At 39.1% G+C, this 27,705-nt stretch overlaps 1 protein-coding gene across 1 annotated transcript; it reads left to right on the top strand.

Annotated features, from left to right (window-relative positions):
• Positions 1-1,167: 1,167 nt before the first annotated feature.
• DYTN (dystrotelin) lies at positions 1,168-27,071 on the top strand. Its single transcript, XM_008588429.1, is given in 13 exon segments — positions 1,168-1,270; positions 1,361-1,408; positions 6,493-6,567; positions 10,002-10,092; positions 10,094-10,201; positions 12,639-12,766; positions 13,320-13,394; positions 13,397-13,419; positions 19,586-19,657; positions 19,881-20,084; positions 23,644-23,709; positions 25,300-25,407; positions 26,919-27,071. Coding segments are annotated over 12 exon segments (1,122 nt in total). The 5' UTR covers positions 1,168-1,270; positions 1,361-1,389.
• The last annotated feature ends 634 nt before the right edge of the window (positions 27,072-27,705 follow it).

Genomic DNA, 27,705 nt, shown 5'->3' with positions numbered 1-27,705 from the left:
CTATTATGGAACATTCTAGAATGGATTTGTGCCCACTTACCAGAGTTATTTTAAGTGTATCAGTTGGGATCTGGACTGTCAGACATTTCAGCTCTCCGAGTACTGCTCATGGAGCAACATGCCTGTGCGATGGGATCTAACATTTTTGAAAGACATTGTTATGATCAACTCCCTACTTCCTCAGCAGCCTGAAGATGTTAATGATAAAGTTCCAATACATTTGGTTCATGTAACATAGTTTTTAAAAAATCCTGTTAGGATTAGAAGAGGCATATTTTTAACCTAAACTTCTTTAGAAATAAGGCATCTTCAGAGTACACTTAAAACTGAAGAGGATATATGCATTCATAACAAATTATTATTACCCTTTTGAAGACTTGCATTCATATTTAATGCCTTTTTTAAATGTGCAGCCTTACTTCTGTATTTGTAAAAGAATTAGTAAAATGAACTTGATTCCATTGCTAGGTCACTCTTATCTGGGTTGGTTCCTAAGGTGGCCCGTTATCTGAGATATGGAGCCTTTCTAAAGTGTTTCCTAATCTCTATGGTAACCACTGCTCTCAATAGCACCCAGAAGACGTTTTACTTGCCTCTCCTACACAGGAAACTAATACAGAAATAGCCCTTTGAAACAGTGATGTAGGCGCGGCCTTAAATTATTCAGGATCTTCATTACTTATGAATGCACTTCTATGAACCCTTAAAAACAGTGCAGCTTCAAACATTACTGGTTTGCAAGCAACTGCTGGTCAGTCAGAGCGAGAAAGCAACTCTTCATAGGAATGTCACATCTGGAAACCTGTTATTACCCAGCTTTTTCCTATTCCAGAAATGCTGAGTCATTTATACAGAATGTTTGACTAAATTGCTTCCCTGGGGAAACCAACACAGGTAAGGACCTGGCATGGAGGCAGGTAGATAGTATCTCCAGCTGTACTGTTGGCTGGACGGGAGGCCGGACTCTTCTATGCCCACCTGGGGATTTCAGGGAGAGCTGGGGGAGCGCATATATACACATATGTGATCTGTGGATAGCCTTATTCCACTAGCTAAAATCTAGATTGTTAACCTTACTTGTTTTCCATAAAATTCTGCATGATCTCAAGTTACCTGAAACAATACGTATTCACAAAATTAGTTCCAGGAGCTGTAATCAACTTTCTGAGAAATGTGACCAGTATACGGAGCCTCCACCCCTACGTTCCTCCTTTTTATCCTCCCAGGAAATTTCAGTCTCCCTGAGCACCTTGTATTCACTGTTCTACAGGTAAAATGATTTGTTTTTTTGCCTTTTTGTTCCCCCACCCCCATATCTCCACTGCAAAACCTTCTGCTTAAAATATTGGTTCATTTCTAGTTTACAAGGACCCTCTTGCCATCTGTGAAATGGACCCAGATAAACAAGGTGAGTTTTATTGTCAGGTTCCTGAGCATAGTTTGTAAACAGAAAAATTAGGCACAGATGTTGTATTTTCAGACCTCTAAGTTGCAGAAGAATACACATTTGGCAAATTTCTGGCTGAGAAAATAAAAACTACAAGTATTAAGTGATTAAAGTGACTTTCTCTCTCTACTAAACAGAAATCCATAATGTATTGAAGAATGTTTGCTCTGCTGTTTCCACAGCACCAAAAATAACGTAACAAAAAACTTGATATCGGTATAATTACATTTTAAATTGCTATTCAAATACACAAAAAGTGTCATCTTACTTTTATTTATATTCATAGTTTACTATTAAAACAACATCACTGTAGATATTTTAATGTCAGATGTAAGTCCACAGTATTATGTGGGCCCAAAGTTGGGAGAAAGGTCCTACAGCTGTCACTATATGAATATTTTGTAAATGAGTATGGAGAAACTAATTCCCCTCCCTTTCAACATCTCTAAATACAAGGTTAGGCCCAGGATTGGTCTGTGACATTTTTATTGCTGGACCTATTTGCAGCCTTATTCCCCTAGCTAAAATCTAGGTTGTTAACCTTACTTGTTTTATATAAAATTCTGTATGATCTCAAGTTATTTATCTGAAACAACATTATGAATAATTCAAATTATCTTTGGATTTCCCAAAATTTGAGCCCTCATGCTAATGGACTTAATACAAAGCAGCAGGTAATTTATTCCAAGCTCAATTTTCTCTTCCTAAAGCAGTATTTCTCAAGTTTAGTGTGCATCAGAATCACCTGGAGGCTTTGCCAAAATGCTGGACTACACCTGCAGAGTTTGTGGTTCAGTAGGTCTGGGTTGAGGTCTGAGAATGTGCATTTCTAACCCACTCCTGGGCAATGTTGATGCTGCTTGCCTGAGACCACACCTTGAGGATCATTGGCCTAATGTATTTATTTCTGTATCATCAAACTAGATGATGGAGAGCTGAAAGAGATTTTGCTTACATTTATCTTAGTATCTGTGGAAAATGAATTCATTGATAGAGTTAAGCAAAAAGAAGAATCGTTGAAGGCAAAGGGTGTATCCTAATCAAATTGCTCCCGTCAACAAGAATACACATGGCTTGTGTTATTTCTTTAAGCATCTAAAACTACTTAGTTCATAGCTTTTGGCCTGATACATCCAGAAATTTCTTCCATCCTTGAGTTTTCTCCCACCATCAGAAAAAATTTTAAAATGAAGCCTTAAGGAAACGGGTCTGGTGGTGGAACAACTGAATGCTCATTCGTTTTCCGCATTGCACTACACACAGCTTGCCATGTTTCGCTGCATAACTTCATCAGATGACACTGCATGGCTTAACTTTACAGAAGTGTGACGGGCCAGATGGCAGGGCAGCCACAGAGCCGCCCCTGCACCAACCATAGCATCTGGGAACCTGCAGAGCCCCGAGTTTGCTGATTCTATCTGTTTGGTGCATCTGAGAGGAACCAGGGCACAAAAACTGGCCAATTTCCAGAGGGGAAGAATATCTTGGGCATTACATATTTGTAAATTATTTCCACGCTATTAGATCAGCTGTCCATTTGTGTCCCTTCTCCAGGCATAGGGCAGAGTTGTTTCTGATTTCTCCCCTTCTCTAGAATTGGAGTCTTAACTGAAAACTAAGCATTTTTAAAACATACAGAAATATTGAATAACAAAAGATTTAGAGCAAATTGTAGGTTCTTTGATATCTTTCACCTATTGGGAAAAAAATGTAGAGGGCTCGTAATGAGATCTCTTGTTTTGGTGACAATTTTTAGGTACAGCTCACATTCACCTGAGGTAGGTGTCTTTGACTCATGATTATATATTGATCATTGAATCAATATATGTTTAGGGAAGCCCTGTGGGGTGCTCTAAGTTCTCAAGGATGGGTCCAGCCTGGTTCAGCACCATTGCCTCTTCAGTGGCTTAGCTTATGCCTGGCCTGTGCCAAAGAAGGAGAAAGAGCTTAGACCTTGGAACACACACAGGAATGGATGCAGAAGCACTGTCTTTTCATTCTTTAAATTCTTTCATTGCTTCAAGAACAAGAAAAAGATAAATACCACCATAACTGTCCTGCCACATGTGATTGAATCAATGAAATCCCCTGATCAGTCCCTTGTTCGGTTTTTGCTCAGGGCCTGCTTAGCAAAGGCTAAAGAACTGGCTGCATTTCTAGTCACTAAGCTCAACCCCCCAACATTCTTACTCCCAATTGCGTGAGTTCTATGTTAACTAGCTAACACTAAAATTGAAAGTAGTTTTAGTTTCCTCAAGGTTTCTTCCCCCGAACATAAAAAAACACAAGTAAGTCTTAGGTTCAAAGCTTTCTTGTAAGTAAACACCTTGCCTCAGAGTGAGCATTACAGGTATAAACTTTATTTAGTTGGAATTTGTTATCCTGGCAGTTCTTTCTAAAGTTTGTGATTGGATCCCTCTCTCACTCCCCCACTGTAACTAGTCCAAATCTCCACTATTCCTCAAGTTTTCTACTCCTCCACCTCCTCCTGAGTCTTAAGTGAGAGAACATGTCCCTAATTTCATGAAGAAAATAGAAACACTCAGACATGAACTCTTCCCAACATCCACCATCATACCTTCTTTTTTTTCCTCTCAGGGGAATGAGGGATGGACTTCTTGCCACAGTTAATTCCTTTTCTTGTGCATCTTTCCCCTTCCAGAGTCTCTACCTCAGGGACATATCAGTTAGCAATATTTCAGTCACTTGTGACAGAAAACGTAGCTCAAAGAGGCTTTATTACCTTATGTAATTAATAACCCAATCAGGAAATCTACTGTACAACATGGTGACTATAGTTAATAATAACGTATTGCATTCTGGAAAATTTTGTGCTCTCACCACAAAAAAATAAGTAGGTGAGGTAATGCGTGTGTTGATTAGCTTCAATTAGCCATTCCGCAATGTATTCATATTTCAAAACAACACGTTGTATACAATAACTATATACAATTTTTATTTGTCAAATTAAAAACCTAAAATAAATAAAATAACCCAAGGAGGGACTTGCTTTCCCTGGGCTCAGCCACTGTCACCAGGAAGCAGTTTCTCTTCATCTCCAAGTTCATCTCTGCCCTCTCTTGTGTGTTGGTTTCATTCCCAAGCTATCCACCCTGTCAGGAGAGTGCTGCTGCAATCCACAATTCCACGTTCAAGTCCAGCAGGAATAAATAAGTCTGCTTCCCTGATAACTTGAACAAAGAGTCCTTGAGCCAAGTTTTGTTGGCATGTTGTTTGCCTGGCTTTGGTTATGTGCTCAGCTCTGAATGTGATGATACACTCACCTGTGGTCTGGACCTGGCCACATGCCTGCCTTAGAAATGGGAGAGTTGGAATTAACACTACTAGAATTTCGTGGGCTCAGATTAGGGGGAGGTTGTCCATCAGAAGAAAGATGAATGGATGCTGGTGGCTAAGGGAACACGTGCCCTCTGATAGGGATTTTGCTACATCAAATGCCACCCAGATCCCCCACTTTCTGAATTCTCAACCTCTTCCTCTCTCCTGGCTTCTCCTCCCTGACCCATACATACGTTTTGGAATCTCTCCTGCCTTTGAAAACCAATTTGACTTTGTGTTGTTCTATTTGTGCCTCTCTTGTCTTCCCTTCAGATGAAGGATCTTGAAAAAGTTGTGTTTTTATGTTTTCTCTTCACCTTATAGTCATTGCACAGTTCTCTGCAATTGGATTTTGACCCCATGACTCCACAAAACTGCTCTGGCAAAGACCTTCAAAAATCAATCATAAAAAGCAGAAGCAGTAGATTCCCTTTATACGGGTAGTTTTCAAATTTTAGCTTGCATCAGATTTACCTTGAGGGCCTGTTAAAACACAGGTTCCTGGGCCTCACCCCTGGAGTCTGGAGTTGAAGACTGTAGAGTCTTGTTAGAAATTGTAATTCTAGCAAGTTTCCAGGTGACATTGATGCGGCTGGGTCCAGGAACTATACTTTGAGGACCACTGCTTTATACCAACAATAATCATTTAGGGCAGGCAATTTTAAGTGCCTGAAATAAACTAAACAATTAATTTCTAAGACCTTATAAAGCTTTATTGAATGACATTAAAGACAATACAAATAAATGGGATGATCTACTCTGTAGTTTTCATTTTTTATAGATACAAAGAGTGATCATTTTAGTCTTAGACAACAAAAAGCTCTGTTGTGAGACTGTTGCATGTCTCTTAAACCAAATAAAAATCAAATTTGGAGGATTCATGAAACATATTTAAATTGTAGGTCCTCAAGAAAAGTGAGAGACAATTTAGTAAGTGCATTACCCATATTTTCTCTATATTTTCTTATTTAAATCATGCAGATACCCCATAAGAAATGTATTATAATCACTGTTTGATGAAGAAAGCAAAGATCAAAAAGTAAACTAATTTCCCCAAAGGAAAAAGAAAGGAATAGATTATGTATAGCTGGCTCCAGAGATCTCCCTTGTCCACCACACTGTTAAGTGGCAAATACACACTCTGTGCCCAGTAAGTGCTCAGAAACACTAGAAGTTAAGCCTCACAAGGAGGGGATTTTCATCTGTTTAGGTAACTGCTGTGTTTCAGATCCCTAGAATCATGCCAGGGCCCTGTAGGAAAATCTCAATGAATAGTTGCTAAATGCGTAAGTGGATGGACAGCTTTTGGGTCTTTTTCACACATACATAAATACGTGTGCATATGACTAGAATATATTAACAAAATTGAGTTTATATTCTACATATAGTTTTTTATCCTATTTGTTTCATAAGGCCTTTGCTTTTTTATATAAAAAGTGGGCAGATTGGTGGAGGAGTACTCCCCACTTTTTGACGGGCTCCTCCATTTGCTAGATTCAGAGGGTACTCTCTAGGGTCACCTGAAGCCCTAGAATACTGTAAATCCATTATTGTTTGTTTCCAGGTAGAAAAGAAAGCTCTAGTTCTTAATTTGTTAACCTGGATAGTGAAATGGGGCTGCATGATCTCTAGGATTCCCTTCCAGGATGTGGGATTTCTATAATGAGATGATCCTTTATCTATGATATTTCATGTTTTCTTTGCAGATGCTCTTAATAGTATTGAGAATTCCATTTACGGAGCAGTCTTCAAATTATGATCAGTACAAACTCTATGCCGATGTAAGTACAGGCTCTCTTGAAAGGCTTGAAATAATCTGACCCTGATATGTGATGTAAGATTCAGAGAGAAACCAAAAACTCTCCCATGCAAGTGACTGCCAGACTCTGGAAGACTGGACCTATGCATTTATCCCATTCGTAGCAGAGAAGATGACAGGACGGGAGGAGGGGAGTTGGGGGTGCATAATGTGTATTCAATCTACCTGTAGCTTCTCTGACAACAGAACATGATTATGGATAAGGATTCTTTTTTTTTTTTTGTATTTTTCCTACTCGACTTCTAGACATGTTTATGGTTTCCTTTTCAGGAAACCAGTATTAACAGAAAACAAAAGTACAAAAAAAGTTGTACCTCTTATCCATATTTTAACATGCAAAAGTAATTTCAAATGAGTAATCCACGGGCCATAAATCTTAAAACTATCTTGAGACTTCCCTGAGAACTACCCTTTTTCTTTAAATTTATACCTGATTGAATGTTACGGGTTTTTTTTTTTTTTCTTATACTGTTATCTAGGCAAAATAAGGTAAAACAGAGTAAAAACATTCTGTGAAAATTCTAAAAAAATGAAAAAATTGTGTTCTAGCTATAAAAAATAACAAGCATTCAGCCTATCTAAATTGCATTTTTTAAAAATTCACTTCATGTGAAATAATTTCCGACATTTATCCTATAAGACCTAAAAGAAGTTGTGTTATATATATGACATTTCTACTGGGGGTTGAATTTTTTAATATTTTTCCTCCTGTCTAGAAAATTATATTTTCAAATTGTGCTTCACAAGGTGTACATGGGTGTGAGAAGGGCACAAAAGAGTCAGCAAGGAAGGGAGAGGCAGTGTAGGCAGTGCCGGAAGACTCAACGACCACGTCCCCAGCAAGAACAGTTCTGTGTGTCTCTATTTTCCGCACTGTGTTTCTGTATCAGGTTTCTTTGAAGAAGGAATTTTTGCCTTTAAAAAAAGTATTTTGACAATAACTGCTCCAGACAAATAAACTCACTTATAACAATTATTATTCCAAGGACAAACAAAAGGCAGAATATTCTCATTAAAAATTTACCTACAATTATACTGTTTTCCTGGAGAAATTTTCCCATTAAAGAAACATAGCAGCAAATGTTCATATAAGTCACCATCATTAATGCCGGTGTATGTATAATAGCATAATTTGAGGATGTACATTTTTTAACTTTTCATTACCCTTGGCATCAGAAACAGTCAATATAAATAATACTCATGGGAAATAATAATACACAAAATCAGTAAATGAAAATTCTACCTAGAAAACATATCCAAACAAAAAATTTGAAAGCGGTAAAGTCTTGAACCTTAAGATAAAGCATATCATGAACTTCAAATAGCAGAGTCTGGAGCCCATCACCACAGAAATCTTGTGGTGAGATTAATGGACACCACCTTATCTGGTCTGGTGTAATACTGAACTCTCAGCAGAAGACAGAAACACTCTGTGTTCAGAATGCCCGGCTGAAGTGACAGGTTTTGTGATTGAATCATGATAGGAGAGTTTACAGCCTCCACCACCTGCAGCCAGGTTTCTATTTAAGTTACATTCCCAAGACTTGCTCCTCTATTCCTCAGGCTCTCCCCTTAAAAGCAATATCAGAGGACAAATAAAAATTTTTATTAGACTTGCTGGATTTCTTATCTGTGAGGCTGATTTATGAAGTAGAGAGAAGCACAGAGTTTTATCATTTCAGAGGCTGAAGGGTTTTAAATGCCAGCAGCTCTTAGTGCTCTTGACATACTCACCTCAGATGGTGCAAGTGGGTTTTCATTAATTGTGTCTGTTGTCTTCCCTCTGCAAGAAACTATAGGGTTAGCTCTATTTCATGCTTCTTTCTGCTCACTGCCTTGTAAAATTTTTAGAAGATGGTGAAAAGTATATAAGAAATCAACCATTATTTTTTATAAGCAACTCTAGTTTTATTGAGTGTCTTTTCTAGATAATAATACTGATGAACCCAATATCAAAAAAATAATATTTCTGAGGCAAGGGTGAGACCTAAAGAGTCTGATAATTTGGCAACTGCTCTTTTCTTAAAATCTCTGGGCTTTTCTAACTACAGCAATTGCATTTTAACACACCATCTTTTTAGGCTTTTAACACACCATCTTTTTAGGCTGCAGACAGGAAAAACTATATCTGAACATGAAAGGTAAATTTGCTCAATCCACTTAATAAAGAATATAAAAACGTTGTCCCCAACTTTTCACCAGTGTCTTAACTTCCTTGGAAGACTTATTTTTCAAGTGTCTTACTCCCTACCCTTTAACTTCACTCTACAAAACAACACCCTAGAAGTTGTACTGATGATAATGTGATAACTATGCTCTACTAACAGATGCACTTTTGTAAAATCAAGTCAACTGTAAAAATGGTATTGCCTGAATTTTACAAACAGATATGTATTCAAATAGTGGTTATGTCACTGAATTAGGCTCTTGGGTCTCAAAGTCACAGAAATGAACAATGCACCCAGTAGTAACACAAGCAATGCTTTGTTAAAAGAGGAGATAAACTTATGCACAAGGGGAGTAGCTACAAAGAAGCTCACCAGGTGAGGGGAAGCTGTTCAGAGTCCTTTGTAGGACAAGGGGTGCATGCCAATGTCATCATTCAGCACCTCTTGAGGTGGTCCACTCAGTTCTTCCTGGTTGTGTCATGGGCTCATGCTCAGTTAGGGCTTTGGTCTTTGCACTTGCTCAGTAGGTCCAAGATATCACTACCCCAGGAGAGCTGTTGTCGCAGTCACCTGGAAGCTTTGTGTGCATGCAGGAGTCAGGCTAGCTGCCTGGGGGAAGTTGGGGAAGGGCTTTTTAAAGGCAAGCCGTTCCTCAATTGATGTTGGCATCTCACTTTGATGGTTTCTGGTCTTTTTGCAGTGGTCGCAAGAGTGTTTGGTTCCAGGAGCATCTTGTGTGTAACTCCTACAGGAGTCTTAAAGTTAATCTGTAACTTAACTTTACAATTACAGGAAAATAAAGAATGGGTAGATAATAAGTTTTAAACAAAGCTAACAGTTATATTTTAACAAGCCTTGGGGAAGAGGTTTTGCAACTTAGTAAATATCTGTTCCCCTCTTATCTCAGTTCATTTTATCAGGGTGGTTATGCCCCATCAGTCTCTTTCAATCACTTTTATCAGGGACATGGGATTATCATACTCCCTGGGGGTTCTCATGACTGAGAAGCAGGAAAGTAACAAAATGTCTTCTGCAGGGAAAATGGAGTTGGTTTGGTTCACAGGCCTAGCCCTATCCTGTCTCAGTTATATGAATATTTAACTCCCTTTAAAGAAAATAACTGTCATAAAAAGACAGGCTTAATTAAACACTATATGGCATTTGCTTTATTCTCAGGCTTTCATTCTCATCAGAAAATAAGGCTCAATTCTTCATTTGTTTCCTACAGGAGACTTGATTGACAGCTCCCTGATCCAGCATGTCCTACTATATCAACCTTTCTGGGAAGCTAGGGAGAGCACCCTTTCTGTGCAGCAGCTTTCAGGCACTCCAAGAGCTGTTTCAGAGAAAGAGGGCAGAAAAACCAGGACAGGTGCATCCCAGAGCTTCGGAACTCACTCTGAGCCTTCTCACAATGATGTATGACAGGTGAGGGTTTATATGTCACACTGTGACCTCGAAGGCAATGTTTAGTTGCCACTGGTCATTGACCATTTGGTGCTGTCTAATATTTGCTTGAGGTTTATATATAGAAAACCTTTTTGTTTGTTTGTCTTCCACAAATTTTTTACTCATTCAGGAGAGGAACAAAGAAGTAAATGATTATCAGCTTCACTAATATAAATAACCTGCAGGCATGAAAAGAATTTTTCCTCTCCCTCTGAAGGTTCAAGTCTGCTGAAATGAACTGACAATAGACAGATTAACAGGAGAAAAGGCATACAATTTTATTAACATACATAAGCACAGGAGCCACACAAAGTATGAGACTCAAAGAAAGGCCAGATAGTGGAAGCTTAAATAGCACCTTTTTCATGGGGGGGGAGGGTAATAAGGCATATTTGAGGGATAATAATTGGTTTGGGGGAGAGTTTGATGTGCCCAATGAGCAGACAATCGTTTGTAAATGATTCTCTTTGGAAATTAAATGGAGGGAAGGTGGAACTGCACTGTGAACAAACGTTGTCTTATGCAGATAAAGTCTCTTAGGTAATATCTTGGAACTGCCCTCAGACCAGAAGATGAAATGTTTGTCTGGGTATGGTGATGAGTTTTAGTCTCCTCTCTTGGTTAATCTTTCCTGATTATTTAATGAGATTCTTGGAGAGGGGATTTAAGACAATTGCATTTCTTTTGGAAAGAAGTTTCCTCAATCAGATAAGGAAATTCCAGAGAGAGCCCCTCCCTGTGCTGGGAGATGGGTGGAGAAACAACAGAAGTTTATAAAGTGCTTGGCTCTGAGGAAGCTCCTAAGGTCTTCCAATTTCTTCTCATTTAAAGTGTTCAACATGCCAAAGCACCATACTTTGGGGTATCATTTTTTTAGCCCCAACAGACCCATGGATAAGAAAAAGGGGGGGACTCCACATTATTCTTTCTTTCATACAAACTCATTTCCACTCTAGAGAAGCATTGTACACCTGCTAAGGCAATTATACATCAATATAGATGAAAAACTACACTTCACACTTGAGTTGTTGGTTGATTATTTGTTTGCTCTTTTCTTTGCAATCCATTATCAATTTTTGTTTTGTTTTGCTTTATCTGGATTAAGGTTAAATAGCATGTTCATGAATAGCTAACCTATCAACCAGTTTAGCCCGTTTCAAAGGGTTGATGATGTTTGTTCTGGAGTCAATGATTCTGGTAGACAGAGAAGTGTTTATGTTTTGCCAAGCCGTAGGGCTTACATTCTTCTTCCCCTCATCAGTTTGGTTTACCTTATGTAGTCTTGACTCAGCAGGCTTCATCTTTTAAAATAAAGTTTTAAAAAATCATAGCAAATACAAAACATTTGGAAAGTAGAAAAAAAGAGTAAAGAATAAGAAATATTACCCATAAGCCTGCCTTCTAGTGTTGGAAAAATTCAAAATCAATTCTCTCAGTAGCTTCTTTTGCCTTTAAAACAGAACCTGTTTATTGTATCAACTTTACTGATAATCAACTGCTCTGCACTCCTGCTTCTGTAAACTGTGCTTGCTTATCACAATAGCTACTGCACTAGCTACATGAGTGCTGAGAAAGCAAAACTTAAAGAACCCAGAAGAGTCCACCTATATAAACCCTGTAAGACCTAAACTCGGGCCTCAGATTTTGGAGTGTTAGCTCTTCTGGGCCCGCTGGCATAATAAAATACTCTCCAACCCTCTAAGTGCTGACTGCTTCTTTGTCAAGTCGATTCCATAACACTAGAAGCAACCAGTTTTAACCCTTGGACAAATTTCTTACAGTCATTTTCTTTTCTAATTTATTATTTGTTTTTTTAATTTCATGAATAATGTAGAAACACATTCTCGAGTTATTTCTTCATGATTTCAGCCTTCTTAAACATTAAGCTTTTGACTGTCATTTCTACTATCAGTGTCTCTAACAGTCCTCCTGCTTTCAGTAAATTGTTTTGTAGGTTTGCAAGCTACACAGCTAGTGGGCAAAGGGTGATTAGGCTCTGAGTGAGGGCCTGTGAATTGGTGGATAGGCTCTGAGTGAGGGCCTGTGAATTGGTGGATTTTTTTTTTTTTCATAGAAGTTTGCTCTTTTTCCCTGCCTTTTGGTTGTTGTCTCTGTTGTTTGGTTTCCAGGCAGCTGAGTCCTGGGGAAGTGAGATTGCCAGCTCCATGAAGACAGGGTGTACCCCTGCATCCCAGTGCCTGGAACAGGGCTTAGCACAGAAGAGGCATCCAGTAAATATTTGTTGAATGAATAAATGAACAAATGAATGAATGGTGAAATATTTTAATTCAGGGCTCTGTTCTGCCAAATTTTAGATATAGGAAAAGAGACCATGAAAAGCTATAACTTATAATACTATAACAGAAACATCCATTAATGGTCATGGTTTTTATAAACCACTACACCAAGAATAACCCTGCCCTTCTCAATCTTGTCTCTTCGTTTTGTTGCCATGTGGCACAGGAGTGGGTTTTCTCAAGCTTTCATCTGCTGCTGCTGCCCTAGTTTCCCTCTCAGGGGACAGCCCTCTTACAAAATACAGAAGTAATATGTGTAGGGGTTGAGTGTCCCCAAGTGCGGTAATTCCCAAATCCCTTACCTGTTATCTTTTCCACCCACTCTTACATCTCTGTCAGAATGGTTCTTGTTTTTCAGCATGTACTCAGCATGACTTGCTTGTTTATTGAATAACTATGTTTAAGATCTGGAGAATTTGGAATTTTTCAAGATCTGTGCTTTCTAATTATTTATTTCTTGGTTGTCCTTGATATTTATTTGTTTAAGGATTATCCACACACCAGTATTTACTATTCCTTTAAAGACCAGGATGATTCACACATTGCCATTTACCAACCTCATGATCTTCATTATTGATGGGCTGAATTAGCAAAGGGTTGAAATCTGAATGGGTTTTCATGAATTATCCAATTATCTAGTGTGGGAGGCCTTCAAAATAGCAAGCAACTAACCAAGAATATAACTTCCCTTCCCTTTCCTTTCATATCCACAAAGAAACTGTTAATTCAAAGCATATACTCTTCAAAGATACATTACAAGTATTCAGTTTAAGGATTTCTTTTCCCCCTTACATGTCTAGCTCTTTTTCAGCTCTATGCAGAAAATAACAGAAGAGATTATGACTCTGGAGCATGCATGACTCAAAAGGTTTTGAAAACCTCCTAACAGATCTACAGCCGGTAAATTCCTAATTCTTAAGAATTCCAAATTTATTTCAGTTGTATTAGCCACATATATTGTCAAAGAAATTGATTTTTACAGCATCAAGTCTACCTTTATATAGCTCTCCATGAAACCTCTCCCCTTTATAGCCACTGCTATTATCGGACTATAGGCCCCCATTAACTTTAGTCTGATCTGTTGTAACTGTGCCCTAACTGGTTTCTCCAGCTCAAGTTTCCCGCCTCTAACTCTTCTTCCACACTGCAGCCAGTGACTTTTCCAAAATACAAAAGTCATACCCATGCCTAAAATTCTTTATTAGCCATTCATGTCTGTAGGATAAAGCCTAAATTCCTTAGTTTCACAAGCAAAGCTTTCATGATTTAACCCAATCCTTCTCTTCCTTGTTTTTTGTTTGTTTGTTTGTTTGTTTTAATTGAAACATAGTTAATTGTACATATCTGTGGGGTACACAGTTGAATATCAATACCTGTGTGCAATATGTAATGCTCAAATAGGATAATTAGAATAGTCAACATTATACAATGTAATGGTTTTTCATGGCCCTTTACCAATTCCTCCCTCACCGCCCCTCCCCCATCTCCTCCCCCTTTACCACCTCTGGTAACTCAGTTCTGTTGTCTCTTTTTGAAAGTTCAGTGTATCATTGTGACTGTTGTATCTTTCTTTTTTTATTTGGTTTTGTTGTTGCTGTTGTTGTCATTGTTTAGCTCCCACTTATGAGTGAGGACATGTGGTGTTTCTCTTTCTGTGCCTGGCTTATTTCTCTTAACATAATTTTCTCTAAGTTCATCCATGTTGCTGCAAATGACAAGATTTCATTCTTTTTCATGGCAAAGTAGTATTCCGTTGAATATATATCACATTTTCCTTATCCAGTTGTCCAATTATGGACATTTATGGTTCCAACTCTTGGCTATTGTAAGTAGAACTGTGATAAACATGGGAGTGCAGGTATACCTTCGACATGATGATTTCCATTCCTTTGGGTATATACCCAACAGTGGAATTGTTGGATCATATGGCAGTTCTATCTGCAGTTGTTTGAGGAATCTCCATACTGTTTTCCATAATGACTGCACCAATTTACAATCCCACCAATAGTGTAGGAGGGTGCCCCTTTCTCTGCATCCTCACCAGCATTTGGTATCTCTGTCTTTTTGATAATAACCAGTCTAACTGGGGTGAGATAATATCTCAATGTGGTTTTAATTTGTATTTCCCTGATGCTGAGTGATGATGAGCATTTTTTATGTCTGTTGGCCATCTGTATGTCTTGCTTTGCTTCTCTTTTTAAAAAGAAGTAAAATCATGGTTCTCATATGAATATAAAGGGAACATGTATGAAAACATTTACTTAATTTATTAATTAAAGGAAGGCACCTGCAAGATGTTACAAACAGTTGAAAGGAACAAAACAAAGAACAGATAAACTGATAGATTAGGAATATTAAAGAGAATTTCTTTAGTAGGTGGATGTAAAACTGGCTTTTGGAGGAAGGGGAGGATTGTTCCTCCCCCAGCACAGAATACACTCACATATCTAAAGACAAGAATTATTTGCGTCGCTATCAGTCCACTTCAAGTTAACGTTAATCTCAGCAGAGTTGTAAAATAGCCTGGTCAAAGGCAGTGATACCTCTACAGGTTACAATAATCACCATGGAAAAGATATCCAGTAGTCTCTTTTGCTTATTCCAAGGTATTTAATTTTACCATACCCTCCTATACCCTTTTTACTCCTGCATATCAAAATCCTTCCTATCCTTACTGTGCCTGACAAGCACCAACTTCTCTATGCCTCACTTCCTCAGTTCCATCTACATACAACACCATTGCCCATCTTTTCACCTGACAAACATTATTAATCTCTCAAGATCATTCAAATATTAGTCACCTCCTCACTCAAAGCTTCTTTAACTCCCTATGTTCAACTTTGTTACAGCACTTGTTGCATTATTCTACATACTTCCCCACTAGACTGTTTCTCAAGAGCAGGAATTGTCTCTCACTCATGTTGATACCTCCAGTGCCTCGAATGGTGCCTGATCCTAAAAGGACTTCAACAAATGCTTCATCGCATGCATAGATGAAATGCAAGGCTGAATACTCAAATCGTTATGATTTCCATCCTTTCCTATGTTTTAAGAATCTGCAAATTTGATATTGTTTTTATCCTTTCCAGATAAAGGATTCTAACCTCCTTATAGTAAATGTTTCTTATTTTTTTTTTCAATTGATAAGGAGCAAATTTAACATGCAAAGACTAACATCTTTAATGAATAAAGAACCCTTAAAAATTAATTAGAAAAATCTTAGAAATTTGGTGAAGGACATGAGCAGACAAGTCACACACCCCAAAGAAACACACGTGGCTAATAAATGCATTCTGAGATGTTCTTGCTGGTGGGGGCAGTGGCCAATGGCCCCTGCCTCAGGACCCCAGGTGTGCTCTGTTGCTTTCCTGGTTGTGGGCAGGGGCAGGGTGGCCCATGGTCCCTGGCCTCAGGACCCTGGGCATGCTCCTTTGCTTGTTTCTTAAAAGTTGAAATGATGTAACCAAGCAAAAACTTCTGCAGATGGATGAAGCAGGCTCCAGATTGTTTTGCATGGAAGTGGTTTTTGTCCCACTATACCTTTACTCTTGTTTGAAGGATGTCTCTGAACTTGCAGCCCCTGTAAGATCCCCAAACTAGGTTTTCTACACTGGAAAGCCATAGTAACTTTCTGTCATTTTTCCCCTGGGTCTGGACCAAGGATTCAGAAACTGAGATAGGCATGATGGGGAAGGGGAGGGCAAGGAGGAAGATTATTAAAATCTTTGAGATAGGAGGTATGGTTTGGGAAAACCTACCCGAAATTATCCATGCTTTGATTCGGTCCTGTTAAAAGACAAAATTACAACAAATCTAGTTTTGCAGATCTAGTTGGCTTTTATTTGCAGTTCTAGAATCAGGCAGCAGTCTGGATCAAAAATGGTTCAGAATGCTCTTCACCACCACATGTGCAGGTTATATTTATAGCCAGAGAAAGGGAAGTGACATACAGAAAACAGAAGGGAAGTACAGAGATAGCTTGACTGGTTAAAGCTCAGCGTTTGCCTTAATGGAAACTCATTTGAACGGTTTTCTCTCTGCCACTGACTGAAGCTTGGCTATTGTGACTGGCTGAGACTCATTTATTTCTTATAAAGGAAAATTCCTAAATTAGGTTTTCAGTCTGTTTGCTTACTAAGTTAGGTTGCAGTTTGTTACATACCACTCGTATGGAGGCATCTAAAGCTCAAATTCAGTTTTGAGTTAATAGTCTTAATAATAATACTTTATGTTCATGTTAATCACAATAATTAATATTTAACTTGAATTCCAAACAATATTTAAGATGTTTGTATTTCTTAAATGGAGAGGTTTTTTTTTTTTTTTTTTTAATTTCTAAGGTTAAAATAGGCATAGATACTTCCAAACTGTTCTAGTTGGTTCCAACCTGTTCTTTTTCAGATTCTACTCAGATACCATCACCAGATTTCTGCTGTCTCTCAGGCATGTCTCAGAGAGCCCATAGCAGAGGCTCTTCCCCAACAATCTCACATCTCAGGACTCAAGCTGGTGGGAAAATGTCCATCCGTTTATGCAATCAGATTGGTTAGACTAGTGTGTTTAGAAAGTGGATGTGATGAAAGGAGATGGACTGAGGGGCATTTTCCTTCTGTAGAATTCCTTGTGCTCTCTGCTGACTCCAGGCCAGCACCCAGTCCGAGAGACCCTAAAAATCTGCCTTTATTCCAGGTTCAACTGGGGTCAATGAACTGCTGGAATGGCAACTCATGCAGCACAACCCCCCAACCCACCCTCCCCCCATACATTTGTATGCTCCTGAGAAAACTGCTAGGAAGGTAGAGATTTGCATAGCAAGTTATCATCCCATTGACTTCCATTATGGACTCAGAGATCGACTCCCATAGAAAATGTCAGGCCTCGCCATGCGATTCAAATCCTCCCCTAAGTATCCTAATTATCTCTTCAAGTGGCATTCTGCTGGTGCCAGCATGACATTCAGCCACGTTTAATTCTTCCGTAGAACACCTGCAAGAAATTAGTCAAATGGGCAATTAATCCACAAAATTTTTATGCGCTCACTTAAATGCAAAAATGTAGGTTAAAACCCACTACAGAAGTGAATTTTCTTTTCACTGGTGTTCAGAATCACAGAGCTAGTGAGTCAGTCCCATGTTATTCACCTCCCTTGTTCTACAGATGAAGTGAAACTTGACACCAAAGGAGAGCAAATGTTGAATCAGCAGCACAGTCTAAATAAGTGGTCTTGTTAGTTTATCAGCACTCACAGGTCGAAAGATGGGTAATGAGTTATTTTTTCTGACAAAGGCCATATAACATAGGGAGTAGCTGTTTACTTCAACTGGTGACGGGTTATTATCAATTTAAAGTACAAGCCATCTTGGCGCTATTACGCAAATGTTTGTTGACTTCTGCCTGGCTAATTGTCAGCAAAGAGGTTCTAAGTGCCACTTTCCTGATTAGAGGAATGTTTATTTGAGTTGATGGACTCAGCAGGTGGGGGGGTCTTTGAGATTACTTCTGAGCTTACAGGCAATGCCTGCTGACAGCCTGTGCTGTAAAAAACATCAGACGTGAAATTAGGACCCATGACCAAGGGGGACTAAGTGGAGGTGACAGGGGATGTCAGAGCCAAGTCCGTGGCCATCTTGGCAGTTACAGGGGGTTCTTAGTCACTTAAACTCCTTCTGGTCCCTGTATCAGGCAGCTGCAAGAAATTAAAAATAAATTCCTTATGGTGACTGCGGTCGAAAGAGGGAAGCCACTGTGTGAGGTAGCATAGACCGAGCCATCGGAGTATTCGTAAGGTCGGGTGGGACAGAGCTTTGTGAAAACCCTCAACAAACAGCAAGGAGTCCTGGAGTGAGACCCCAATTCTACGGCTCACTTGCTTTTCTGACCTTGAGCAAAATATCAAATTTCAATCACTCCTTGCTTTATTCGTTTTTTAAAAATATTCCAATGACAAATAAAAATTGTATCTATTTAAGGTGTACAATGTAATGATTTGACATACATATACATTGGGTAGTGATGAACACAGTCAAATTAATTAACATACTCATCAGCACCCACAGTTACCATGTTGTGTGTGGGGGTGGTGAGGACGCTTAAAATCTGCTCTCATATCAAACTTCAAGTAAACAACATGGTATTATGAACTATTGTAACCATGCCTATGTTAGATCTCCAGAACTTACTCATCTTATAGCTGAAAGTTTGTAACATTTGACCCACACCTCCCCATTTTCCCCACCCCCTGCCAACCACTATTGTACTCTGTTTTTATGAGTTCAACTCTTTTAAATTCCACATATAAATGAGATCATATGGTATTTGTCTTTCTGTGTTTGGCTTATTTCACTTAACATATTGTCTACCAGGTTCATTCACGTTATAGATAATGACATGATGTCCTTCTTATTTAAGGCCGAACAGTATTCCATTGTGTGCATGTATGTGTGCATATGTGTGCGTGTGTACGTATGTATATCCACCACATCTTATCCATTCATCCATCAATGGACAGTTGGGTTGTTTCTATAACTTGGCTATTGTGAATAAAGCTGCAATAAACATGGGGGAGCAGATATCTCTTTGACATACTCGTCATTTCCTTTCACCCCTTGCTTTAAACAAAGATGATTACTGCCCTACCTCAGAGATTGACATTGGTTAAAATGAGATGATGGGAAAGCATTTGAAACGGTTTTCCTTAAAACCACTCTAAACTTTAGTACAGTATCATTGTGACCTGCATTTCACAGGTAAACCCAGGCAAAGGAAGGTAAGAATATTTTGGGAACATGAGAAGCGAAACAGCAGCCCCTTTCCGGACCCCTTGCCAGACTTTTCTTCCTTATCCTTCTCCCTTCTCTTCTTCCCACTTGTTCATTTATTGTCTCAGCTCGAATGCTGCAGAAAACCCACATATTTCATGTTTGCTTGTGTGGAGACAGTTCACCTGGTCTCAGGTAGCAAACACTTGGGATCCCATGGCTCTGAGCATCATCATTGAGGCAGGCTGACTCTGGTGGCCACATATTTCTTTATTTTCTAACAGCTGACATGAGGTTGTCTCTTGCAGATCCCAACCATTGTGAGGGAGAGTAGTGGTCTGTGCTCTGTGGAAAGTGCTACACGTAGCCGTTTCCAAGGGGTGAGTGCCGTGCAAACGTCCCCGTTTGCTGACAGATGTAAATTACAGACCTGTTATTATTCCACACAGCATCCCAGACAACCGAATATAGAAGGTAGACTCACCTCTGACGTTTCTTTCATATGATAAACTTCTGCAGAGGTGACAGAAATAGAGCCAGAAAAGAAGGTGAAAATACAAAGTCATGCCTAAAAACAAATCTTAGTGTGCCATTGTTTTTCAGGTGTTCAGCCCAGCAATCAAAGAAGAGAAATTTCCATCTTGGGTGCAGTCCGAGCCTCCCATCCTCCTGTGGCTCCCAACCTGCTACCGATTATCAGCTATTGAAATGGTCACTCACCCTGTTTGGTGTGGTGTCTGCAGGACCTTCCCAATTACTGGACTGAGGTACAGTCAGCATGGTATTTTGTGGATGGATATTCTCCAGGTGAGTCTAAAGTTAGAGCTGGGTCTCTCCAGATTCTTTTCAAGGTTCTCATACATCTGGGACTCAGTTGACATTTTGGGCTCAATAATTCCCTGCATGAAGCATCTGATTGATAATAAATTGTATTTTATCTTCTATAATTGATGGAATATTAAATTCTTCCACTGGCATATACACTGACAAGTAGATAGTTTATTCCTCTAAGGGGAAAAAGTTTGTCTTTTGTTCAAAAAAAAAAAAACACTTTTAGATACTTTGGCATCCTCAACAGTGATAATAATCGTCATCATCATCATCATCACAATGGTTTACATTTGTTAAGTGTTAAACAAATGCTGGGTGAGTGCTTCACAAGGACCACTTCAGTTAAAATGTGTTATAAGCCTGTAAAAAAGGTGGTATTATTATCCCCAATTTGCAGAGAATTTAATAACTTCCTTAAATTCACATGGTTAGGCAGCGGCGGAGGTTGGTGGCCTGAATCCAGAGTCGCTGCTTTGCAGCCACATTGCTCTACTGCCTCCCTGTGCAGACAACTGAGAACAAGGTCTCAGGCTCAAAGGAATGATCAGCATTTGTGAGAGCAACTCGGGCCACTTTTGGAGTGGAAGATTCAGATCTTCCCACAGCTTTGAAAATGACAGTCAAAAACCCATCTTGAAGAAAGAGAGCTGCAGGTCTCCCATCGATAAAACAATAAGGAAGTAACGTTAGAGTTATCATGAAAGGCGGGGGCAAGAGAGAAGGAAACCACCGGGTCTAGACCAGGCGAGGGAGATCTCATTCTCATAGCGAGTGGACACAGGTATAGGAGCTGGGGAGGTGGTAGGACTGAAGCTCTGGGGCACCAGGTGGCTAAGTACAAGTCAGAGTTGGGGGGAGGGCCCAGAAGAGAAGGCGCCAAGAGGCCTCAGGGCTTGGCTCTCGCTTACTTTGTTCCCTTCCCCTCTCATACTTCCTGACCTTAACTAGCCTTAAATACCCCACAGATATCAAATAGGTCCACTGGGCCGCTAAACAACTGCAAGTCAGGTTTTAATTTCACTGAGAAAATGAAGTGGATTTGCAGAGAATTTGGAGGACACAGTGAGCCTTGGCTTATGAACAATTCTGCAAATAACTGAACTTTAAACAATAAAACATGGAAAGGGACAGGGCTGTTGGAAACCAAGCAAGCAGGACCAAAGAAATAACCCTGCAATGAAAAATAACCTCTTTTTATATTGGACGGTGGAGGAATCTGATTTACCATGATTCTATTATAATATTTAGCCAATAAGCAAGTATTAGTGAAGGAGTTCCTGCATGTGCTGCACTGGACCAGCTACAGAATTAACTTTGCAATTATATAAAATACTTTTACATTGGGCCGAGCCCGTGGCGCACTCGGGAGAGTGCGGCACTGGGAGCACGGCAGCGCTCCCACCGCGGGTTCGGATCCTATATAGGGATAACTGGTGCGCTCACAGTGCTCACTGGTTGAGTGTGGTGTGGCCGGTCTCAAAAAAAAGGACAAAAAAATAAATTAATTAATTAATTAAATAAAATACTTTTACATTGAAATATTTTTTCAAAATTATTATGCATAACCTAATGAAGATATCATTATCCCTATTCTATAGATGGCAAGAGCTGAGTCTTGAAGAGTTTGAGTGACTTGTTAAGTCACTCCAAAAAATAACAAAGACAGAAGGCAAGAAGTGCCACACTCTTACGTTTTAGAATATGCCCCAATTTGTTGATACTGAGATGAAGCTTCCTCTTAGAAATGCCTCTGTGTGAACTGACTTTCCTCCTAGACACCCAAGGCAATGCACAGGTCCCATATATACAGATGGCTGAGTGGCCTAGGCAAGGCTTTAAACCTCTCTGGACCTCAGTTTCTTTTTCAGTAAAATAAGGAGAGGTGGATCAGATGATGTCAGAGGCTTCTTTTAGCTCCAACCTTCTGCTGAGTCTATTAAAAATTGCTTGGATGTATTACGGACCTAACTTTAAGCTTGTGTTTTTGGCTCTCAGGAAATTCAAGCAATAGCTTTGGTTTTAGTGAGATGAATAAAGCTATTTCAGGGCAGAAGCATTCACAGATCTGCTGGTAGCGGGAAGATGGCAAAGGCGCAGACTTCTAAAGAAAGAGAAGGCGCCAAGACCTTAGATTGTCCCTAATCCAAGATTTATATTTTAAAAGGACATGTCACATTTATGTTCTGTAACAGCCATGTAAGGCTGAGATGAGCTTGAGAGAAAACCCTGGTTCTGTACTGGTAAAAGCATCAACAACAGACCAATGTCATTACCCATACGACAACCTTTCTCACACACCTGCAGGTAGTTTTGGAGCAGAGAAAAACAAATCCAAGGATAGAGTCAGCATATTGCCCGAGATAAGTCAAGTGCAGCTGTATGGTAGTGCTGGACAAAGTTCATCCAATAATCCTTATAAAGAATAGTTTATTATGTTATACACTTCACTGAAAAAGTGAATGGCTACCCACATATGCGTGTTGAATTATTTTTAAAGCTTTGTACAAATTTTGCAAGGCCAGAAGGGCAGGGTTTACTAGCCCCATTTTCTGGTTGATAAAACTAATTGAATTCAACTTCATTCAATTAATGCTCATTGAAAACCTACCATGTAACAGGCATCCTCCAAAACAGTGAGCTCAAGTTCCCAATCCAACTGCTAGTGCTACTGTGGCTAGTGAGGGTGGCGTGTGACTTCAACTCCAGCCTCCTGCCTTAGTCATCTATTACAGTGGTTAAAACAGCGGGCTCTCGATTCAGATAGTATCCTGGGGCTCAAAACATACTTCTACCACTTATTAAGTAGTTGTGTAACTTTGTGCAAGTTACTTAAACTCTTTGATTCTGCTTCCTCATCTGTAAACTGAGCATCATAGTAGAATAACTTAACGTGAAAGAACTTCCATGGGGGTTAACTGTGTCAACACATGCACACAGCCTGTGTGTAGAAAGTGCTCAAAAACATTAGCTGCTGTTAAAGTCATTCAACACTATTAATATCTGGCCATGGGACTCAGTGTTGGAAATACAACCGTGAACGAGGGTAGCTAGGCTTGGTACATGGCATTCACATTCTCCCTCTCTGCCTTCAGGTGACTTTGGTCAGACTGTTGAGACCTTCTGCCATCTGGCCTCAGGGGCATTCCAAGTTCTCCCCCTCTGTTCTTCCAGATAGTTAGGAGGTCTGATAGATTTGATGCCCTCTTACCCCTTCTTGCCCAGCCCAGTCTCCATTACTTTATGCCTCTTCTTCTTTCTAGCTGGGGTTTCCTCTGCTGTAATCCCCAGCCCAGCCTTCCATGGATAGTGTGGATCACGTCTTCCATGAAAACTTTTCGGACCATACCAGCCCGCAGGGATCTCCACCTCTCCCTCCCGTAGAACTAATTTTCCATGCCTCTCACTTGACACTTAATCACGTATCACCTAATTTTGCTAGTTAATACCTCAAGCTTCTATGTCAAATTTTTGCAGCAAGATATAAAATCTGAAGAGCGTTGGAATCTTGTCATATTTCTTTTTTGTAACTTTTAAGGCAGGGGTTGGAAACTCGGATGCTTACGGGGACAAGGCAAGGATGTACATGAGGGCTGTAGGCCAGGTAGGGACTGTGGAAGGCTGAAGAGTGCATGCCAGTCTAAAGGAGCAGCTGCCACATTGTCCTCACCGACTGTCACCAGTTGTGAAGACTGTCACCATTTCTTTAGGCCACATCCACTGCAGTTAGAGGAGAGAATTAAAATATCACACAAAGAAGTACAGATCCCTGATGTTTTACAAGCAAACAACATGATCCCACTCAAATGTCCTTAAAAGTTACAAATTGACGACTGCAAGGTCTCACCAGCCCTCCCCTGATTTCACAACAAGTGAATGAGACACCCCTCCTTACCACAGTATTTCAGAATTCTCTCTTCTCCTTCTGACCACATGGAGATTTAAGGTTGTAACTGTTCATAAAAGAAAATATCCAATGTTGATGTGTCAAGAAACTTGGGTGTGGTGGTCACCAGCTTTTGGCTGGTAAGGAACTCCCCCTCTTCCCCACTTTATTTCTTTCCTACATACAGACTTCCAGAAAATTGCAAAAACTTATTTTAACATTTTTAATCTATGTTTTAATTTTCCCCAACACCATGCAGGAATACAGGTCCAATATGATCATACCTTGAAATTTTTCTTTTTTATTCTTTTTTTCTTTTTTTTATTGTAACAAAGTTGATTATACATATCTGTGGGGTACAGAGTTGAACATCAATACTCGTGTGCAATATGTGGTGCTCACATCAAAATAATTACTATATTTAATAATATACACTATCATTGCTATTCATGGCTCTTCACCCATTCTTCCCTTTCCCCTCCTTTCCCGCCTTTTGAAACCTCAGTTGTCTTTTTGAAAGTTCAATGTTATTGTGAATGTTGTATCTTTCTATCTTTTGTTTATATGTTTATTATTTTAGCTCCCACTTATGAGTGAGAACATACAGTAGTCCTTTTTCTGTGCCTGGCTTATTTCACTTAATATGATTTTCTCTAAGTTCATCCATTTTGCTGTGAATGGCAATATTTCGTTCTTTTTATAGCTGAGTAAATATTTCCATTGTGTAGGTAAGCCACATTTTCCTTATCTAGTCATCTGATGATGGACATTTAGGTTGGTTCCAACTCTCAGCTATTGTAAATAGAGCTGTGATAAACATGGGGGTGCTAGTATCTCTTCAACATGATGTTTTCCATTCATTTGGGTATATACTCAGCTTCAAGAGAATCCAGAATTTGTTTTTATTGAAATCTCCTAAGTTGGCAATTAAATTCAAAATGTTTGAGTGCATTGTGCAGCTACACAAAATGTGGCTGCAAACTCAAGAGTTTATTCTAAGGGTTGTAGCATGTAGTACTCTGCATGAGAGAATACTTGGTATTTGGGAGGGATAAATCAGTCTAGTTTGTTGGATAAAACCATATTAATATAATGCCATATAAAAATACTATTAAAAGAAGATTTATTTGTTTAAATAAACACATCAGAGTCATTCAATATCCCTATAAAGTTTGGGAGAAACTTTATACTCACCTGACAGCTCAGACATCTCCTGAATATTTGGGGACACTAATTCTCCACCTAAATATTATTTTTTTGCTCACCTGCTAGTAACGACATAAGCTGCACTTCTATTTTAATTGGCAGATACCGCTGAAGTGTCTCAACTTTGACATCTGCCAGGTGTGTTTCTTATCTGGTCTTCACAGCAAGTCCCACCAGAAGTCTCATCCTGTAATTGAGCACTGCGTTCAGGTAACACCTAATGTAATGTGCCAAACTGTTCGTTAATCAAGTCAGCGTAAGTTATAGCCGTTAAAAAACCTTCCCTCTACTAAAATTACAGATTCTGCTCCTGTCATACATTATAATATTTAAGACAAAGGAAATGGCAAATACAACCATAAGTATCTCTCAATGTAAATATGCTCTCTTTACATTGTAGATTTTAATAAAATCTTTTGGTGACAAGAAAGGCCAGTGTCCAATCTGAAGCCTTTGATTCCATACTGTGTACTAGAAAATATCTGTGAGGAGTTAGAGGGGGAGCCATTGGAAATGGGTACAGATGAAAAAGAAAAGGGCTCTGGTTTGGTAAAAATGATGCGACAAAGCTTCTACTTGCTAGAATATTCTGGAGAAGTTTTAGGGGATTTTTTTGTTTTTGTTTTTGTCTTACCATGTCTCTTCCCAAGCTCTAAATTTCAAGTATTTTTTTTTTCTTTAGGAAAAACAGAAAGATTACTATCTCAGTTCTGTCTGAAAAGATCAGATTTCACAGCTGCCTTTAGAATTTTTTTAAGAAAATTATGTGTCCAGCAAGTGAATTCAGATATTTCTAAGAGAAAGAGAAATAGAATAGTACATTCTAAGCAAAAAGCATCTAATTTTTCCCAGAAAGAACATTTTCTTTTCATCAGTAAGTTCCTATAAATCAGTTTCCCCATGCAGATGGCATCCCCTTAAATACCACAATAGTGAAGGATGTTGATTAATTACCTTTGCCAAGGATGGTTTTCCTTCATTTTCTCTTTAACGTGAATGGTCCACAAAAGCCAAGTGCCTGGATCTTGCCAAATAATTTGCAGTGGGCATTGCCGTACTATAAACTGTATTAACCCAGATCTTCAGATTCATTGGCCTATGATCTACTTTCCTGTTTCTAAAAGCATGGAGCTTGTTGATGTTAGAGTGACACCATGTGGTCACCTTGTTATTACACTTCAAATTTCAAGTGCTGAAAACCTTTTCATGAAGCATCTCATTCCTTCCTTGTTTCCTGTTGGTAGACGGAGGCTCTTAACATGGGGTGGATGGATGGACTTCAGGTGGTCCGTGAACCCACTGAAATTGCATACAGAATTAAACGTATGAGTATTTTTTAGAGCTAAATCTGCAAGTTATCTTCAAATTCTGAAAGAAACCAACAACCCCAAATTTTAGCAACCGTAAACTTAGTTCTCTTTCATACCTTCTTCTAGGTTTAAAAATCCGAATTACGGGGTTGCTCTAAAGAAGAGGAGTTATTGAGGGAGTTATTGAGGGAGGTATTTAATTTGGCAGTTTATGCTATGTGTATGTTTATACAGAGAGAATATGAAGATATTTCAGGGGTAAAGAAGTAAGATTGTTTTTCTGAAGACATACTCATGAAAGTAAGAGAAATAATTTCAAAAACTTTCATGGTGGCCAGTCCACTGAAGTAAGGAAAGAAGATTGTGTTTAGACTGATCTGACACCTTTTTTAATGTTGGCCATTTCAGCAGATGTCCACAAAAGAGAATACAAAACTCGTCCTCAGGACCCTCAGAAACAACCTGCTCCAAGGGCGCTGTAGGAGGTAAGAGGCTATGAGAAGGCAGTGGCTGCTGGACCAGATGAATCCAAAGGTCATGGCTAACCATGCAAAGGCCAGGTGAGTGTCTGTGAAAAACAGTCTCGCAGAAGGGCAGCCCAGGGGACCTGGGTGTTGGGTTACACAGCCAGCACAGGGCACATGCAGCAGCTTTTCTAATGCTGATGACCCTACAGAAGCCAGGATGTGGAAGTGAGGGAGGGATTAAGTCACTTTTTCTCTCTAGAAATGAACTTTAATTTTAAAGTAGAACAAAGCAACAATGCCTTTTAGTGACCCGTACAATTTTTTAGAGTTATTCCTACCACTAAAAGCATCAGAAAGACACAGAAGATACTTAATATTAGAGAATTTGAATAACTTTGTTCTATATTTCTAGTTTTTGCTGGTTTGCCATTGAAAGCCTAATTCAGAATTAATATACTTTATTTTCAAAAAGAAGAAAGACTCAGTATCCTGCCACTCATGAGTGCCATTCATATTTTAGTGTTTTTAAAACAGGGATTAGGCTATAGATACAATTTTTCATTCTTCTTTTCACCTGCATTAAATGGAGAGCATGTTCCATGTCATTAGTTTTCAAAAAAATTTTAATGGCCTTACTTTTATCCTTATAAGGAAGCACCATAATGCACAAACCAATCCCTTATCACTGAACATTTTGGCTATTTCCAAATTTTGTACCCCCAAATTCTGTA

This window comes from Galeopterus variegatus, unplaced genomic scaffold, assembly GCF_000696425.1.
Source record: "Galeopterus variegatus unplaced genomic scaffold, G_variegatus-3.0.2 Scaffold4819, whole genome shotgun sequence".
NCBI classification, from domain to species: Eukaryota; Metazoa; Chordata; class Mammalia; order Dermoptera; family Cynocephalidae; genus Galeopterus; species Galeopterus variegatus.
Note: the sequence above shows the minus strand (reverse complement) of the source record. Positions and strands in the feature narration are given on the sequence as shown.